The following is a 13,788-nucleotide window of genomic DNA, read 5'->3' on the forward strand; positions in this document are numbered from 1 at the left end:
GACCTGGCCAGCAAGCACCCAACTGCCACCACAAACAAACAGGAAACAAACTCTTCTGTCCAGAAGAAAAGCCTCTGACCCAGGATCCCTTCTTACATCTCCCATCCCATTAGATTTCCAACTGGCAAAGTCAAATCCTAGCAAATCCAAACGGTTTCCTTCTTCCCTCTAAGTTTGATATTAGGGGAGGGAAGTCGAAAGCGGAAGAAAAAAAACTGCTCTGTATGTTCCTGGGAAGTCTCGGGAAGATACCACAAACTAGAAATTAAAGTAGTCAGTCCTGAAGCAGGTACAACCTGCTTGATTGAAAACCCAAACTTGTCAAATTTAAAATTAAAATCCAGACTTTGATTTCCAGCAAAATGGCAAACTAGACAAGCAGAGAAATCCTCCCAGCAAGAACATGTGAATTATCAGATACCTTTAAAATCTGTTTTAAATGCATGACTGGGCTGATGGGGATGTAAAGAAAATCCTCAAGGGCAAATGAGAAAGGAAAAATCCAGAGAAATATGGAACCAAACGCATACTAACAAGGGGACCCGAAAAGCCACAAGCTGAACATTTAGTTTTAAGTGAATCTGGGTTTGTAGTGTCTCCAGGCATCTGGGAAAAGTAAACACATATCCTCTCTGGAAGAATGTGACTTCCATCCAGGCCTCAAAAATATTCTCAGATAAAGTTCCAAGGAACATGAGTTCACCAGCAAAAATAGTGAAACACGTAAGGAACAAGACACCATGAGCAAGAGAACTAGAACCAACCAACTGCAGAACCAGAGCTGTTGGAACAACTAAAATCAGAATGGTCAGAAATAACACTTTACTAAGAAGACTGTTTAACCCATTACGTCCCATCGTCCCATATGCGGGACACCTTTGAAAACTCAAATTGAGTCATAAATATACCATTGATGGCAACTTTGAAATAAATATTTATGTTTTTCGAATACTAGTCTTGAGAAAAGTAATAGATGAGTGAGAAGTTATAATATTCATTAATATTATCATCAATGTCAAGAACAATTATAAATTATATCATAAGCCGGAGGCTATGATTTCCATCCTGTTTTGATGCACCTGTGTCAATTTCATTGAAATAGGCACAGAATCGAAAATTTGGTATTTAACGGATTAAAGAAATAAAATACATTAGAAATATAGCAAAGGGCTAAGCAACTCAGTGAGACCCTATCTCTAATAAAAAAAAAAAAAAAACAGGGCTAGGGATGTGGCTCAGTGGTCAAGTACCCCTGAGTTCAATCCCTGGTACCAAAAAAAAAAAAAAAAAGAAGAAGAAGAAAAAAGAAAAGAAATATAACAAAGGGAAAAGAGATCTTCAAAGACAAGTAAGCAGCCAGGCAGGAGATGCATATCTGTAATTCTGGCTACTTAGGAGGCTGAGGCAGGAGAATCACAAGTTGGAGCTGGGCAACTTCATAAGAGCCTCTCTCATAAAAAGGGAGTTGGGGGTATAGCTCAATGGCAGATCGCCTGCCCAGGATGCAGGAAATCCTGGGTTCAATCCTTAGTACTGCAAAAGCAAACAAACAAGCAGATTGGAGAAAGAACTTTTAGAAGTAAAAATATAATACTTAGGACTAAAAACTCAACAAATGGGGTTAGGTAGCAGATAAGAAATAGCTAGAGTTAGTGAATAGGAAGAGAAATCTTCAGAAATTAGCCAAAATGCAATACAAGGGAACAAATACAGTTGTTCCTCAGTATCCACAGGACTCCGGTGAAGAGACCTGGATCTGAAGGTACTCAAGGCCTTTGTATAAAATGGTGCAGCTTGGTACCAAGCACCAAGCACTCGATCACCAAACACGTCTTCTTGCATATCCTAAATCATCTCCAAGTTACTTATGATGTCTAAAACAATGTAAACACTATGTAAATAGTTGCCATAGTGTATTGTTTAGGGAACAATAAGAAGGGGAAATGTATGTTCGTGTTCGGAACAGATCCAATTTTTAAAAATCTTTGTGATCCATGGTGGTTTGCATCTGTGGATACAGAACCCACAGATCCCAGAAGGCCAACTGTAATATAAAAGAAAGTTTAATTGACATGGAGACTAGAGAAGGTCCACTAGAGAAGGAGACTAGAGGAGTCCAAGTTGAGAAGGAAATGATGGAGAGACTGGGGAATATGTAAGATTTGAAGAGATAACAGTTGAGAACTATCCAGAATTAATGGGGAAGGGAAAAAGCCCTAAGATTTGAGAAGCCAACAGCACAATGGGAGTCAGAAGACAGTGCTGACAGAAAATAATTGTCAGTGAGTCTAGTGTTTCCAACATAAGCATGAACTAAAAATATTTTCAGACAACTAGAAAGTGAGAATGTTTATAATAAACTGACCCCAATTATGGGAATTTCAATCAGTTCTACTTCAGGGAATAGAAAAATGATCCCAAGAGAAAGAAGCCTGACATTCAAAAAGAAATAGAAGGTGTGAGTTTGGATAAAGGGAAAATTCACTGCTTTTAAAAAAAAAAAAGAATGCTCTTAAATGCAGTTTACAAAGATGGAACTAAAGTATTGAACAAAAGTTTGGAAACTGGTAGGTGATCAGAGGTAAAGCATCGTAAGTTCCATGTAATGCTCTGGAAGAGGCTGTACATGCAAATTGAACTTAGACTTGCTAAGTTAAATATGCTTGTTAAGATTTCTCTATTAGTTGCTAAAGAAATAGAAACAATGTACAGTTTTGAAAAAGAAAAACATGAGGGAAAAAAGATCAGGACAGGGCTAAGGGAGACACAAAATAAGATGGCGAAATAAATGCTATTATATCAGTAAATATCAGAATGATGCAAAAACACACAAACAACAACAAAAAAACAGAATCCATCTATTTGCTATTCACAGAAGAGGCACATAAAACAAAAAAAGTCACAGAAAAGTCGAATGTAAAAAGATAAAGAGAAATGCTACCAAATAAAAATGGCATAGTTTTACTAACCTGAACAAAAGAGACCGTAAGAAAAAATTTATTTTAAAAGGTAGAAGATTTTTAAAGGCAAAGGGACAGGTTAAAAGATTCAAATCTCCAGGAAGATGTAAGAATTACTATCTTGTTTATATCTAATAACGCAGCATCAAACACATAAAGAAAATACAGACAGGACTATAAGAAAAAACTAAGAAATGTCACTTTGAGGTAGGGTCTTAATATATCTCTTTCAGAAACTGATAAACCACACATGCATGAAAATTAGAAGAAACGTAGATTGGAATAACCCAATGAACAAATCTGTTCTAAATGGACATATCATATGTAAAACACATTTGGGGAATATACATATTCTTTTCAAGCACTTACAGGAGGGTTTCAAAAACTGACCTTTTCCTAGGCCATAAAGAATGTGTCAGGTCATTTCTAAGTATCGTTACACACATGCTACGTTCTCTGGAACACAATACAGTTAAGCTAAAAAATCAATAACAAAAAAGATAAAGTATAAGTTAGAAACTTCAAAATACATTTTTATACTGGTGTCAAAGAGGAATAACAGAAATCATAAAATATTCAGAATGGAAAATACAAATACACTACTTGTCAATTCCTGTGAGAAGCATAAAGCAGAACTCAGAGAGAATTGTACAGTCTTTAGGGTGTACAAAGAGGTTAAAAATATAATAACCGCCCCCCAAATAGAGGAAGGAAATAATAAAGAAATGAATAAACCAGAAAACACAGAAACAATACAAAAGATCAGCTAAAACCTGATTCTTTGAAAAGGCTGAAAAAAAATCCAACAAATTATGGCACAAATAATAAAATATAATCTTAGGAATGAAAGGAGACATTACTAGACATGACTAGAAGAAGAAAATTTCAATGTTACACAAAATTACATAGAAGAGGATGTGAGGGGAAAGGGGGGAACAAGGGAGAGAATTGAACAACAGCAGATGAGGTAGAGAGGGATGATGGGTGGGGAGGGGAGGGGGGATAGTAGGGGATAGGAAAGGTAGCAGAATACAACAGTCACTAATATGCCATTATGTAAAAATGTGCGTGTGTAACCGATGTGATTCTGCAATTTGTATTTGGGGTAAAAATGGGAGTTCATAACCCAATTGAGTCAAATATATGCAAGATGATATATCATGAGCTTTGTAATGTTTTGAACAACCAATAAAAAAATACAAAAAAAAATTAAGAAGGTATTATGAAAAATGTTATGCCCTATTTTTAGGAGGAAATGGATAAATTCTTATAAAATATAAATCACTGTAAGTGACTCTCCTAGAAACAGAAAATCTCAAAGGTCCTATAAACATTTTTTAAAATTGTAGCAGTAGTTTAAAATATCCCCAAGAAGAATGCTAAGTCTGGACAGTTTTACAAGTGAATCTGCCAAACACTTAGACCCAGATAGTGCCAATCTTATGTCATTCTTTTAGAGACTAGAAAAAGAACATTTACACCCAGGTCCCTTTATAAAATTATTATTACGTGGACACCAAAAGCTAAAAAGATTAGTACGAAAAAGAGAAATTTCAAGCCATATCGTTCATAAAAAGTAGATGCAAAAAAATACTAAATATTTGCAAACTGAACACAACAATGCAGAAAAAAAGATAATATATCATGACCAGGCTAGTTTGTTTCAGAAATGTTTAGTTGCTTCAGCACTAAAAATGAAAAGAAGCCCACCAATGTAATTCACCACATTAACTGATTGAAGGACAAAAATCATACGATCACCTCAACAGATACACAAAAAAATATTCTATAAACTTAGCAACATTCATGATAAAAACTTAGCTAACTAGTGATAGTTCTCCTCAGAAATTTCATACTCAATGGTGAAACATAAAAACATTCTTTTTTAAATGAATACCCAGTTACATAAAACATCCAGCTGAATGTCCTTGCCAGTGCAATAGGGCAAGAAAATGAAACAAGAAAAAAGAAAGAGAAATCAAATATACATGGAAGAATTAAAACTATGATGAATCACAAATTATGTGATTAACACACAGAAAACCCAGAAGAAACCCATGAATCAGTAGAATTAATAAGAAAGTTTAGCGAAGTTTCTGGATATAAGAACAGTATATGAGAATCAATTTCATTTATATATGTGTAAAAATTAATTAGAAAATGTACCTTTAAAGAACAATAATGCATAAAATAGTAGATCTAGGTATAATAAAAGTTGTACCAAATTTTTTTAATGAAATTATAAAAATTTACTAAAAGACATTAAAGAAGACCTAAATAAATGGAAAAACATATCATGTTGATGGTTTAATAGACAGTATTGTAAAACTGTCTATTCTCCCCTGTTTGATCCAGACGTTCACTGTATCTCAGTCACAGATCCACACACTTGTTTTTTCCCTATGAAGCCGATGAGCTGATTCTAAAACTGGGATAGAAAAGCAAAGGACTAGAATAGCAATGACACTCCTGAAAGTCAACAGGGCAGGGTACTTCCTGTACCAGATATCAAGACTCATTAGAAAGCTATGGTTAAAACACACACACTCAGTGGTCTACAAATACAGAAAAAAAGAGATGGACCAGTGGAACAGAATAGGGAGACCACAAATAAACCCATATTTATATAAAACCTTATATATGTCACAGCTGTTATTATAGACTAATGTAAAAGGATGGGTCATTCTTTGATGATGTCATTATCATATAGGTCACTGGTTATATTTTGGAAAAAATAAAAAACTAATCTCTACCTTACAGTTAGCACACACGCATGCATGCACACACATATAATAGTATGAAAAGCAAAACATTCACATTTTTTAGAAGAAAATGTAGACAAATAGGGGCTAGGATTGTAGCTCAGTGGTAGCATGTGTGAGGCATTGGGTTCAATCCTCAGCACCACACAAAAATAAATAAATGTGTCCATTTAAAACTGAAACAAATTTTAAAAAAAAAAGAAAATGTAGACAAATATCTCCTTTCAAAGGTTTTTCTTAAAGGAGAAAGAAAAATATGAAATGATAATTTAGATTATCCAAAATATATGACTTGAGCAGAGAAATTAAACAACCTAACTTCACATTTGCAGAATTGTCACAGAGCTGGTTGTTTGGGTAAAAAACAACTATAAAATAGATGAAATGCTATTAAGCCAAATAAAGAAAAATAAATAAGACAAATATATAAAATTAGTGTTGCAGTCAAAAACAGGACAGATACAAAAGCATTTTCTTTAATTGTAGGAGCATGCATAAACCCAGCCCAAGGCTAACAGGCAATACAGGGATGTCTAAGCTACCAAATTCACTGAAGGCATAGAAATTGATCAGAGAATTCCCTCCAAAAAGAGGTTTCACAAGTGGAGAGCAACTGTCTTATGCAATTACACAAAATACCCATTCTTGGAAAATTTGTATAATTCAAAACTCATATTCTACATACTGTTTTCTGAAAAGATGACAGGTATCCTGTTTATCAGCTAAACTATAAATAAAATTCACTTGGCCACCACCTTTGAATTTATAGAATTGTTAATCATTTTTTAAAATTTAGGTTGACTCATAAAGTAACTTTTTAAAAGATAATATAACACCATTTTCAATTCATATAAGTCAAATTCACAAAGAGAGGTTCAAGCGTATTGTGGAAAACTCCTGAGAAACAATAGTTCCCACACCCTACAGACAGTTAAAGAGCATGGAAAGAAGAAATGCAACTGAAAAATATTTTGTGGGATTGGTATAACCCTGATATCAAAGTCTAGTAAAGACAAGCCAAAAGCAATACTGATTCACAGAGATGCAAAAATCCTAAATAAGTAATAGGTAATGTGTAGTATGTGTAGTAGATGTCTGCTTCCAAACTATCCCTTCACCATGAACAAACACTAGTCATTGTCTGCCAACAATCTAAGATACAGAGCCAGGGGAATGCCTGTGGCTATTCTAGAATGTTCCAGCAACTCCCAGAAGGTGAGCTGTATGTTTACCAACAGCCAACTGCATTGGTGTCCAAATCTGTTTATGCCAGTTGTTCAATGTGGTAATTAGATAAAGATTACAACAATGTGTAAAATGTTAATGTAATTCTCTTGACTTTTTAAAAATTAAACACCAGTGAGAACACAAAAGATGGGGGATCTTAAATGTTTAAAAAACAAAGCACTGCTCTCAGACTTTTTTGCTAGGATCATTGAATTCTCCTCAAACTGTAATAAATACAAAGCCAAAATTCAGATGTGGTTTATAACAAAAGGATAACGTGGTCCTCAGTCCAGGACATCCAAATTCAAAGAAAAGGGCTCAGCACACATCAAATGATTAGCAAATGAAGATGCGTGGATATGGGGTAAAGCTAAAATGCTTATGGCATGAGCTATGATTTTTAATGAGTCCCTATCAAACCAACTTTTTGGCTAGAAAATGCCTAGTAATACAGCCAACCAACTACCTGTTTGACTACATTGGATCAGAGGGCTTCAGTCTCAGCAAACTGTAACACCATAACCAAATGGACCAATTTGGTTTACCCCAGGAATAAAGTAATTATATTACAAAATTATACATCATAGTAACAGGAAAAACAAAATGATCACCTTGATAAATGCCAAATGACACCTGATAAAATTCAACCTCTATATCAAATTTAATCTATCAACAAAATAACAATAAAGGACATGACCTGAACAAGATCCAGAATATCTGAAAACACTAATCAATTATCATAAGGTATGGAAAATGAAAGAAGCATTTTTGTTAATCAGTGGCTAAATAGCTTTATTCACTAGCTAGCTATGATCAAATGTTATTCTGGAAAAAATGCACAAAATATTAGCTACTAGAAAGAGCTACTTGTTACTATTTGAAGAAAACAATCTTACCCACCTGGAAAACCCAAAAAATCAACTTAACAACTGTCAGAATTACTGAAGAGTCCATTTCAAAGTAATACACAAAAATATTATTTTCTATATTCTAGTAGTCAAAATCTCTTTTAGGGGGTTGGGGAATACCAGGGATTGAACCCAGAGGTGCTTAACCACTAAGCCACAGACAGTTTAGTAGAAGTCATGGAAAACACAAAAGTGCAGAGAGTTAAAACCACTTGTATTCCTACCAGTTGAAGAGAGGATTTTGATGTGCCTATGTTTTTAGATGTTTTTTATGTACCTGTGTCTACTTTTATTTTTTTAATTGAATTTGTATTGTACAATTCCCCAGACCGTTTTTTATATTTTACTTTGAAACAGAGTCTTGCTAAGTTCTTTGGGCCTCACTATGGTACTGAGGTTGTCTTTGAATTTGTAATTCTCCTGCCTCAGCCCTCCCCCGCCCCCCCCCCAACCGCCACTGGGATTACAGGCATGCACCACGGCACCCAGCTATTAGTCAAAAATCCTTAAGGGGAATAAAAGATATTCCATTGAGAATAACAAGAAAGGCTAGAAAATGCCTAGTAATACATTTTAACAAGAAATGGCTAGACCTACAGAGAGTAAACTAAAACAACTCCTGGGAGGTACATAAAAGGGACAGTAGTGAGAATTAACAAATTAGACATTTAATGATAAGGAGTAGTTAATACTTTATGGATATCCACAGCACATGCAGCCATATTTTTAAAGAATATTAAAAAAAATGGAAAAGCATTCTCATTATACTTTTAAGTTTTGAAATGCAGATTTTTAAAAAGTAGTACCAAGTGCTGTGGCACATGCCTACGATCCCAGTGACTCTGGAGGCTGAGACAGGAGGATCTCAAATCCAAATCCAACCTCAGCAACTTAGCAAGGCCCTACTCAACTTAGCAAGAACCATCTTGAATTTTTAAAAATAATAAAAAAAAAAAGGGCTGGGGATATGGCTCAGGGGTTAAGCACCCCTGGGTTCAATTCCCCAATACAAAAAAAAATGTACAATACAAATTCAATTTAAAAATAATAATAAAAGTAGACACAGGTACATAAAAAACATCTAAAAACGTCGGCACATCAAAATCTTAAAAGTCCTTCCCTTTAACTGGTAGGAATACAGGTGGTTTTAACTCTCTGCCTTTTTTGTGTTTTCCATGACTTCTACAAAAGATAAACCAGAGAAAAGTACAAATAGACAGCACTTCCTCCAGAATTCCATAGGACTCTGAATTCAGCAGTCCTCCATTCACACAGGAAGGGAATTGGACTCATTGCCCTTTGGACCGTGGGACTTGATGTCTACACACCGCAGCCTCCAAACCAAAGTCACCTTCCCCATGGATCCACACCCAGAAGGAGGACACTAGGGAATCAGCTGAGGCAGGCAGAGAGCTGACCAGTGGCCCAAGCAGACCTCTCAGAACCTGCCAGGACCCTGGGGCCCTTCAGTCAGGCACACCCTCCATGCACTGGGGAGGGACAGAGAAAGTCAGCCTGCTTTGCACACACTGACGTTTTGTGTCCTGTGTCCCAGAAGTCAGAGTTCAATCCAGAGAATTCCAGTGCTTCCAGTGGCCAGGCAGCCCCACCCAAACCCAGCCCCCACGCAGGTTAACAGGATTGAAAGGAATCTCAGGAGGCACCCGGAATAACATGGGGACATCACTGCTGAGACCCTGCCCCATAGCTTGCTCCCAACCTCTTCTATTTTATGGATCGAGGCTGGTGACTATCTCTTCTTTCTTCCCTCCTCGGTTCCCCTCCTAGCTCCCACCCCTCAGCCCCCCAAGGGAAATCAGAGAGCCCACAAATAGGTAAGTAATACATACATGAGGGCCGGAAGGAGAGGACACCGTGTTAGTGGCGGCCCAGCTTGACAGACCATCCGAAAGCTACAAATTAAACAGGCTGGTTAGTGACGGGATCAGAGGATTCATTCGGGGAAGGCTGGATGGCCCACGGAGTCGTCCTCTTCCTCTGTCCAGCACCCGCTGCTCCTCCTCCAAGGAGCCACAACAGTTGTGGGAAAGACGGGTGCTCCGAGTCGGAGAAGCCTGGCCCCGTGGCCACCACCTGTGTGACCTCAGGCAAGTACCCTGCCATCTCTGAATCAGGATCCCTTCTAGGGAACGGCACCCAGCCCACCTCTAGCAAGAGGGAGAGGAAGGGCCCGCACACTCCGCTCTAGAGAGTCACTGGATGCTGCCCCTGCCCCTGGCAGCCCTTTCACATGCCTTCCCTGACCTTCCAAAATCTGCCTACCTGAGGGACGCTCCTGCTCCTCATCAGAGAGGGGCTTTCTCCCATCTTGCTGGGCAGGGTTCCCGGGCAACTGCAGGTTTCTCAGCCTTCATGCCTCAAGAACCAGGGCATCACATGGCCCCCCAAAACTTGTAGCAGGGAAACCTTAAGAGTCTTCCACCCTATGCCACTCACTTGCTGCATCAGACCCTGGCTTGCTGTCTTCAGTACTGTGACTCGGTACTTATGGTGTACTTATCCCTGGGATTGGGGACCTCAGGCAGGAGATCTGTTCTGAGAGCATCACAGTGGGCCAGAGGGAGGTGGCAGGGGTCTGGGTAAATGAGCAGCAGACAAGTCAAGGAGAGGCAGTCTCAGCAGAGAAGGTAGCAACGGCAAAGGGAGAAGGAGAACGAAGCAGATGGTCCCGGAAGGCAGCCCCGAAGGCAGGACAAAGGAGGCAAGGCAGGAGGTAGGGGGGTCAGCAGGACCCAGAACTGCCAGGCTGGACTCTCTCCTCTTTTGAGCCCCACGCAGAGGGCTCTGGGAAGAGTCCATAGGAGGTCAACCCCCCGGGCCCTTCCTCCCTTCCTCAGCAGGTCAGGAACAGCCAGAGAAGGACATGGAGGATGCAGCCCTGCTGGCACCTGGAGGAGATCAGGGGACTCGTAGAGGCCACCCTGCTCTTTAAAGGGAGCATCACTGCAGGGACATCAGAGCCAGAAGCCTGGGCAGAAGGGCACAATGGCCCAAGGGCACCCAGCCAGGCCCAGTGGCCATGTGTAGTGGGGCATGCGCGGCCCCTGGAATAGACTGGATGACCTCCCCGTGCCACCCCCCAGCTGGGCAGAGACAGGGCCCAGCCCCTCCCATTCTCCTCCTGAAGCCCACAGAAGCCCTATTGTTATTTTCACTACAGTCCTTTTTTAGAAAGGTGAGAGGGAAACTGGCAGTTCACCCGAGCAAGTGGGAGAAAAAAGAACACACTAAACATAGGGCCCCAAAGATGGAGTCCAGCTTCAGAAATTACACGTTCCCCTTTGGGATGCGGGCATAATTTGCTGCTCCAGTTCTGGGAGTGTGTTTCCACCTTCATGGTGTCCCAGAGACTATAAGTGGAGCAGCAAGCTCAAAATTACCCCAAGCCTGGGAGCCTGGGGGCCTGAGGGCCTGGGAGCAGGCCAATCCCTGCACCTCAGCCCGCGGGCGTGGGGAGCAGGTCCATGCCACCTTCTGGTGTTTCCTCCACTCTGGCCTGCCAGGCCCGCCTCCTTGCTAAGCCCACGCCCACCACACACACACACACACACACACACACACACACACACACCTCACCACATAAACACAAACACATTCCACCTCGCCACACACACTTATATCCCTGCACGTGCGCACCCGCACGCACACAGTCCCACTTGCAAACCTCTGCCCAGATTCCTGCCTCCCAGGCAAGCCCTCCTCTCTCCCCTTTTCTAACCCCACCCAGCCTCCTCTGAGGCCTCCCTCCTGCAACCTCCTGGAGGGCATCCCTGATTATTCAAGCCCAGGCTGACCCCAGGTCCAGGAGAGTCCCTGATGTTGGGTATCCTGGTTGCTAAAGCACCTCGTCCCTGTGACATCACTCGGTGGAGGTCCACTAGACACCTCCTGTCTCTCCAGGATCCAGTTCCCCAAGTGTTCTCTCTCTTTCTCTCTCTATCCCTACTCCAGAAATTCTCCTCTAGAGACCTAAAGAGGGGACCCCACCCACACCGGTCCCTGAGAATGCCAGATGAGAGTCACCCTAACATGCCAAGTGGGCTCTGCAGGCTTCTCCATGCCCGGAGAGGGGGCAACATGGGGGGTGCAGGCCACCATGTCTGCTTTGAGCTTTGAGACCCTCGCTGGGCCTCAGCTGGGGCAGCAAGCCCTGAGCGTCTGCTTACTGTTTTTCTTTCCATCTTTATAATCATAACACCCAGAACTGGTTTAACTAGAAGAACAGATTCATAAACAAAGGCCCTAGTTGTTTGTTTGTTTGTTTGTTTTGTTTTGTCTTGTTTTTTAAGTAGCAATGGAGTCAGAATCAGGGACAGAAGGAGAAAAGGATGGAGAATGAAATGTGGGTGGACAGCAGTTTACTTAGTTGGAGGCAAGGCCCACCTGCTCATTATTTTCCTGTATTTTCCCAGTTATATCAAATGAACCTGTGTCATATTTATGATCAGATAAAAATGAATATATCCTTTTTTAAAGTGAAGACCTGGGTGGAATCAAGTGTGCTCTCCTTCTGTGGGGATCTACCTAGGCCTGCCTCACACTCACCAGTCAAGGCCACCAATAAGCCTAGGCACACACCTCTGGCCAACACCCTCAGAGCTTGTCCACTCTCTTATTCCCATCTTCCCTATCTCCCTTGCACACTCGTGTGCACGCCATACCACCCACACACACCACACACTCAGGGACCCATCTGACACCTACACGGAGGACAGCCTGTTGGACCAAGAACAAACAGTGGAGCTGATCTGCAGGAACCCCACCCCCACCCCAGCCCACTTCTGCAGAGAACAGTTCAGAGACGCCAGGCACCCACCCTCACAGGGTCTCCCCGGCCCCAGAGATGGGTGCCGGCCCCGAGCCCCAGGAGGCAGATCTGCCTCATCCACCCACTTTGTCCTCTCCAGAACTGACGACTCCTGACACCCACCAAGACGCTTCTGAGAAGCAGAGGACTTGTCTGTGCGCCAGCATCAAGCATCTCAGGGGACAGTCTCTACCTGGGCAGTGGGCTCATCCCAGCACCTCCGCAGATGATGGTGAGACTTTCTGAGCAGAAAGGTATGAGCAAGGAAAGAAAAGGCAGGATCTGAGAGAACAGGGCCAGCTAGAAAGGAGCCCGAGGCCAGCGCCACAACAGGGAGCCGCTGGGAAGCCATGGGGGCCGGGCTGGGACGTCAATCATGAGAATCACACCGGCTGGCCAAACGGGAGCCAGGCGAAACCTAAATTCTGCCAGACTCCTTGTTCCGCCAGTTCCTATAGGCCAGGGCGCTCCATTCTATCTGCATAGGAAGAAGGGGCGGGGGTCCCGGCCAAAACTACCTGGTAAACTATTACAACTGGAGCCCACTGCCTCCCTGGTCAGCCCTGGAGAGGAACCCCCTAGTGCCAGGGGCTGTGTATGAGAGACGGAGGGTGAAGGATTCCTTGGATCCGCCAAGTCAGACCAATAGATCTCAGAGAAAAACACAATATAAAATCAGACACCTCACTGGGGGCTTCCCTGGAGGGTCAGAGCTCCCTGGAGACCAGGGCTGGTCTCACTGCTAGATTCCGGGCTCCTTGAGAAGAGGGCCAGGGCTGTCTCCATCAGTTTGTTCAGTAAGTCTCTGTCCAGCTGGGGGTCGGCACAGGGAGGTCATCCACTCTGTTCCCTGGGAGCAAGCTGGTTGGCCCTCCTCCTTCTCCCCACTCACCTCTCAGGTCAGGTGAGGCCACCCACACACACACACACCATGGTGCACCTGCAGCCAGGAGCCAGCTCTCTGCTCCAGCTCCTCACCATTCTGCCTGGCCAGCAGCTCTGGTCAGAATGGCCATGTGCTCTCCACAAAGAGCCTGGGCCTGGCTCTGGCTCAGACCCCAGCCCCGGTTCCCTTGTGTCCACACTGGGAGGACGTCCAGACT

General features: G+C 42.1%; 1 protein-coding gene across 20 annotated transcripts in view; it reads right to left on the minus strand.

The window, feature by feature from the left end:
- Positions 1-13,788, minus strand: part of Dysf (dysferlin) — a 204,689-nt gene that overhangs the window by 48,151 nt on the left and 142,750 nt on the right. For 12 of the 20 annotated variants that reach the window (XM_078029034.1, XM_078029038.1, XM_005322140.5 and 9 more), the window contains one exon: positions 9,708-9,770. The exons of the other annotated variants lie outside the window; for them this stretch is intronic. In XM_078029034.1, the coding sequence (XP_077885160.1) occupies positions 9,708-9,770 (63 nt within the window). The remainder of the gene's footprint in view (positions 1-9,707; positions 9,771-13,788) is intronic. 20 annotated transcript variants of the gene reach the window in all.

Source organism: Ictidomys tridecemlineatus, chromosome 12, assembly GCF_052094955.1.
Source record: "Ictidomys tridecemlineatus isolate mIctTri1 chromosome 12, mIctTri1.hap1, whole genome shotgun sequence".
NCBI lineage: Eukaryota > Metazoa > Chordata > Mammalia > Rodentia > Sciuridae > Ictidomys > Ictidomys tridecemlineatus.